Source organism: Pteropus alecto, unplaced genomic scaffold (genome assembly GCF_000325575.1).
Source record: "Pteropus alecto unplaced genomic scaffold, ASM32557v1 scaffold78, whole genome shotgun sequence".
NCBI classification, from domain to species: domain Eukaryota; kingdom Metazoa; phylum Chordata; class Mammalia; order Chiroptera; family Pteropodidae; genus Pteropus; species Pteropus alecto.
Window position 1 is genome coordinate 18505781 of NW_006443124.1, and position 6217 is coordinate 18511997.

At 40.5% G+C, this 6217-nt stretch overlaps 1 protein-coding gene across 1 annotated transcript; it reads left to right on the forward strand.

Moving 5' to 3' along the window:
* The first annotated feature begins 924 nt into the window (after positions 1-924).
* On the forward strand, positions 925-1878 carry LOC102880381 (olfactory receptor 2T27). The gene has a single exon (XM_006923288.1). It carries the CDS (start codon positions 925-927, stop codon positions 1876-1878), a length of 954 nt encoding a protein of 317 aa, XP_006923350.1.
* Positions 1879-6217: the final 4339 nt, after the last annotated feature.

Consider the following 6217-nt stretch of genomic DNA (forward strand, 5'->3'; position numbering starts at 1 on the left):
AGAGTACCCTATAGTATTATTTAATTCAGTTTTTAATTATTGCTTTTTATTAAATTTACTCATTAGTATTGCTTCCATATTACCAATCATATTAATGAGTTGGATGTTACTAATCAGTAATTTTCTGCTAAAAGAAGAACAATAAATACCACTTGATTCCAAACATTTTTTCCCTCAATTGTCTTCTTTCTACTAATTCTTGAATTGTTACCGAGAGCTTAGAGCTCTTGTTTTCTTTTTTTTTCAACATGATATTATTATTTTCAGATATCCAACACCTAATAAATATAACTTAACTACTCAAATTTTACAATGTACAAATGTGTCAAGAATAGTGTGAATTAGATCAAATCTGTCAAGGTTGTTATCCTTTCATAGGCAAAATATATGCTCTTGATCATTGTTTTTCAAACTGAATTTCAATTTTGAGAACTAGAGCCTAGTGTAGGAAGGTAAGTACAAAAATGGTAGGGATCCCTTCCCTTCTTTTACTCACCAGTTTATCCTTGTTCAATCGGACAGATTCCATTTTTATCTGTTTTATGTGTATCCTTCTCAATGTAAGATTGTGCTTGAGCAATCACTCAATCAATCAATCAATAAACATTTTTGAGCCAAAGGACATAAAATTGTTTCCTCATGATCTTTAAGTTAAAAAGTAATACTCATCAAATCAAGCATATTATCTTCGAATGTGGTTGGGTCTTACCTAAGACCCAAAGGTAAAGACTAATTTCTCGAAACAACCCAGGAACTGGAATCAACCGCGAGAAGTGTTAGAAAATGGAGCAAATTACACAACAAGATGTGATTATTCTGTCCGATTTGTCCATGCCACATCACAATGTTTTAAGCAAACCAAATACTTATCTTTTGTATCCAGCTTCAGCCGTCACATCCTTCTCTTCTGTAACCTACAGAGCTATGGAGTGGGGCAATTATTCCATGTATGCCGACTTTGTGCTCCTGGGCCTGTTCAGCAGCACCCACTTCCCCTGGCTTCTTTTTGCTCTCATCTTCCTGATCTTTGTCATCTCCATAGCCAGCAACGCAATCATGATTGCCCTGATCCAGGTGGACGTGCGCCTACACACCCCCATGTACTTCCTGCTCAGCCAGCTCTCCCTCATGGACATCCTATACATTTCTACTATTGTGCCCAAGATGCTGGTTGACCAAATGGTGGGCCAGAGGGCTATTTCATTTGCAGGATGCACTGCCCAACATTTCCTCTACTTGACCTTGGCAGGAGCTGAGTTCTTCCTCCTAGGACTCATGTCCTATGACCGATACGTTGCCATCTGCAACCCTCTGCGCTATCCTGTCCTTATGAGCCGAAGAGTCTGCTTGTTGATTGTGGTGGCAGCCTGGCTGGGAGGGTCTATAGATGGCTTCCTGCTCACCCCAGTCACCATGCAGTTCCCTTTCTGTGCCTCTCGAGAAATCAACCACTTCTTCTGTGAGGTCCCTGCCCTTCTGAAGCTCTCCTGTATAGACACGTCAGCCTATGAGACAGCCATGTACGTCTGCTGCATCATGATGCTCCTCATCCCGTTCTCTGTCATCTCAGCCTCTTACACAAGGATTCTCATCACTGTTTACAGGATGAGTGAGGCAGAGGGGCGGCGAAAGGCAGTGGCCACTTGTTCCTCGCACATGATAGTTGTCAGCCTCTTCTATGGGGCTGCCATGTACACATATGTGCTGCCTCACTCCTACCACACACCGGAGCAGGACAAGGCTGTGTCTGCCTTCTACACAATCCTCACCCCCTTGCTCAACCCTCTCATCTATAGCCTCAGGAACAAGGAAGTCACAGGGGCCCTACATAAGGCTCTGGGGAAGTGCTTTTCCTCAGGAAGGGTGACCGCCTTCTAAAGAAACTGTATTTGAGTCTAGAGGCCTAAAGAAAAGGATGAAGAACTTTGGATTTAAATATTCTCTGCCTGGAAACTTAACAAGTCACACATGTCAGAACCATGGGCTATTCTTGGCATTTGGAAAGGTGATTAAGGGATTTTGATGATTTGCTCGTGTTGTGAAAGGTCTGAGGGTTCAGCATGGATGGTTTGGGATGGAGTGAGGGCAAAGTTGTGGTCTCAGGAGCCACTGCTTCCCACCCAAGGCCATGCAGGTGGCTGTTTCCCACTGTGGCCAATCATGGTAAAGGAGCCACTCACCTTCAGGCTTTTTACCACTTTCTCTCTTTAGACTCCATAAATTGACCTCTGCAAAGAAATCAACTTTTGATAATATTTGATTGCATTTCAAATGTTATTTCAATATCTAATTGATTTTTCAACAAGTGATGCTTTTGATCTTCCACATTTAATTAGATCAAGCCAATGTCAGCATCATTTGTTGAAACATAATTGGTTTGACTCCATATAATTAATTTTCTCTACTGAATTCCATCAACATGGCTTGTAGACACAATAGTACTCATCAAACTTTGAGGGAAACCAGCACCTTTATTTTTTCTCCATATAGTTTTGTTAAAGTCATCCACAAACATTGAATTCAATATTTAAAAAAATATTTTAAGGCATTGGTAAACATGGATGGCTCCTACGTTTTTCTAAACCTCATTGCCCAGCCCCTTAATGATGTCATTTAATGGGAGAAACCTATTTCAATCACATCTTTTTCACTGTATTTAAATTGTCTAATGGCCTCATAAATTTAATTTTTAATGATTCCTATGCAAAAAAAAAATGAGACTTTTCTAAGAGTTAAGGATTGATTTATTCTTTTGGAAATTAATATATGGTACTTTTTTCTATTTTTATAATATTCTAACTTACTTTAATTTATTTAATCATTTTAATAATTGCATATTAACTAGTATTCTTTTAAAGTAGAGAAAATTATGTTTATCTCTTCCCTTTTCAATGTTTTTCCCTACTTGACTAAATTCATTCTGTCCCCAGCCTTTCCATCTTCCTACTTTTACTTCTTAGAATGTGCTTATCTTATATTTCATTATTTAAGAAGGAAATATTTTGCATTATAAAGAACAAAGTATAATTATATCTGAGCTCATTTTAAAATCTGTGAGCACTGGGGTGGTTGAATGTGTAGAGAAGGCAGCTAGGCGGTGCCACATGTGTCAGAAAACTCCATGCTTCTGCACTCTGGGAAAAAGAGAAACACATCATTATAAAGCTTTCAAGGGCACTTTCTTTTTCTATATTGCATTTTCAAACAGGACAGATGGGTGAAAGATGACATTGTTTCTTACCCTTAAATGTAGGCATGTCCTATTTTCTCTCAATAATACTCAGACTGACCAGAAGTTAGGGTCAATTTTTAGTCTCCACCATTGTGTCCTGATCTAAGATTTCTCAACTCAGTCTTTCACTCTCTTTGAACTTTATTTTCTGACACTTGTGTCATGGAGAGAATGACTTAGACCAGGATTGGAAGTTTGGGCCATTTTCTGATTTATGGTTAGTAAATATGACTTATAAATGTATTCTGGATAGGAAAGAAATGATGAGATTAAGAAACATACATTCTCATTATAGAGAAGCTTTGCCATTATAACTCTTATTAAGCTCTAATTGTAGATAAATTTATTATGTCAGGTTAAAAAATTGATTTTTTGAACTTCTGTTTCTCAATGTATTAAATTAAGATATCATAAATTACTTCTTACCTCAGAGGTATCATTTTAAACATATATGAAATTACTGGTGCAAAGCAACTTCAGCTTTGGAAGGTGCTATATGCCACAAGGTATTATTATAACTAAGTCAACACCACAGAGAAGGGAAATCTGCCTGTCTCATCCACTTCTACTCCAGGAGTGATTTTGTCTGTTGCTGAAGCAGTGCTCTTTCTTGCAGAACTGAGGTTGCAGAGGTGATCAACGCCTTCTTAAGATCTTTTATTAAACATATGGAAAATGTTTCAAGAACTCCTGCTAGTCTGAGTGGTCATCACACATCCAAAACTATATGGAGAAAAAATAAAGGTGCTGGTTTCCTCCAAAGTTTGATGAGTGCTATTGTGTCTACAAGCTATGTTGATGGAATTCAGTGGTCAATAATAGTCATTGGCTCCAGTGTATCATAAGGGGCTGGTTTTCATAAGGTCACTTCACACTGATTTACATCTAACTTTAGAAATTAATAACAGGCAGAAACATCTTAACATGAAGAAAGCATTTTCTTGGAGAGAAACTACTCAGACAGCTGTTTAGGGCTTGACCCCTCAGTGAATCCAAAGGGCCATGTGCCTCCTGGCATATTTCTCATGTGTGTTTGTCCCCCCTCCACCACCACTCCAGTTTAGTTTTGGACGTACAATTGGCACTCGAATAATAGAAATTAGATAAATGAGATGAATGTCTCATGTCCTTTCAATGCCAGTCCACCCTCTCCCCTCTAGAGCAGTGTTAGCAAACCTGCAGCACATGTGCCGTTAGTAGGCTCTATTTTCCCAATTTAAGTGGCAATTTTTCTCCTTCTTTCTTCTACTCCTTCATTTTCTCTTCCTTGATCTGTACCCCTTCCTCTTCCATTCCTGACAGACAACTCTACCTCCTAACCCTTTTTTCTTTTCTTTTTTTCTCTTTTGCTCTTGCACTTTGTCCATTCCCATTTTTTCCCACTATTTTGACTTCTCCAGCACCCAGTGTATACAGAGCTGATGCTGTTCTTCCCCAGTGCTGGATGGGGTTTTAGTTATCCCAGATTAGCAGGTTACCCAGGGACAGGGAAATTTGAGGGGCTTTTAAGATTGTCTTTTTAAGTGTATTATATTGGCCATGACATGAGTGAGGGCAGTGATGTGGCTACTGTGCAGAGATTTGTAATGAAAAGTCACTTAACACATGTGTCTGTCTTGGTCACATGCACTTAGCTCCAGCCGGAGGAAGGATTTACATCATGAATAATGTAGACGAACCATCTATATCAGCTTCCTCTGTACTGTGCTCAGTCTTTAGTTCTGATGCATTGGTACAAATAATGTCTAGTCTAAAACACCATGGAGTGTCGGAAGCCAGCCGACCAAGTCAAACCGGGTACCTGAATGGGGGAGCGGGGACTGAGAAAAAAGAGAAGACAGACAGGGTGCAGGAGGGAGAACAGATCTCACAACTGTCTCTCCGAGTTTATTTCTTATCCTTCTTTTAAACACAATCTGTTCCTTTGTGTATCCCAAAATAACATAATAAAAGTAACATCCTGAAGATCGAGGTACAATTGACACTTCCTTTGACACTCCCTTCAACACTCCCTTTGGCTATACTTAATCTTCTTCTTCCTGGAATTCCACAGAACCAGCCTTTTCTTTTTTATGCAAGCAGGCCTCCCGAGATAATCCATGCACTCTTTTGAATTTGGGGAGCTTTAGCTCCCTACAATGGAGGAGTTGGTATAAAAATTGCATAGATGACAGAGGCTCTGTTCATCCCTCTGGCAACCAAATCAAAGTTGTGACAGAAACAAAGAGCAAACAGCAAGGAAAAATCACCTGAGATCTAGAAAAACAAGTCATACAACTAGAGAGAAATCTAAGAAATCAGGCCAAAGATGCAAGGATGCCCTGTCCCAAGCAGCGGAGTGGGATCAAGACTGTGGCAACGGCAATGGCAGACACCTCTTAAAGGGGCTGTGTCTGTGAGCAGACTTTCCGGTGATGGACCTGCATCACTCTGAGCAACAATGCCAGTTTGGACACGCAGGGACTTACAGGGGGACACTGAGTTGTTGGAGTGAAGGTTGAGGCAAGACTCGCTCTGTACAGAAGTGCCAGCAGTATCCATTGCTCCTCTCTTGAGCCCTCCCTTCTCTTAGTGTGTGAATACAGTGCTGCCATAGAAGAGACATCATTAAACTGGATGACAGAGATTGCTCATCCCAGAGGATTCTTTGAAACTCCACCTCCCCCAACTTGTGGCTCCACCCAAGCCACACGCAGGTGTATCCTCTGCAAGTCAAGTGCTCCTTGCTGAGCAGTGCCTGGACTCACACTGGAACCAGCTGGCCTCGGTTTCTGGTGTGGCCTTTTGAGGCAACTATAAGCACAGAATCTGTGGATTGCTTGCTGAATCTTAACAGGTGGCCCCAGAGGGGCACAGACTTTGGCTAAATTTGGCCTGCAGCTGAACCCCTCTCAGGGCTGTGCCACTGGACATCTACTTCACAAATCCACACTAATAAGACTGAGAGACTTAGGTGCTTTGCTTAGTACATAGAAATAGACCTAG

Excerpts from the sequence above, each read along its gene's own strand:
- LOC102880381 (XM_006923288.1), top strand. The coding sequence starts at position 925 with ATGGAGTGGGGCAATTATTCCATGTATGCCGACTTTGTGCTCCTGGGC.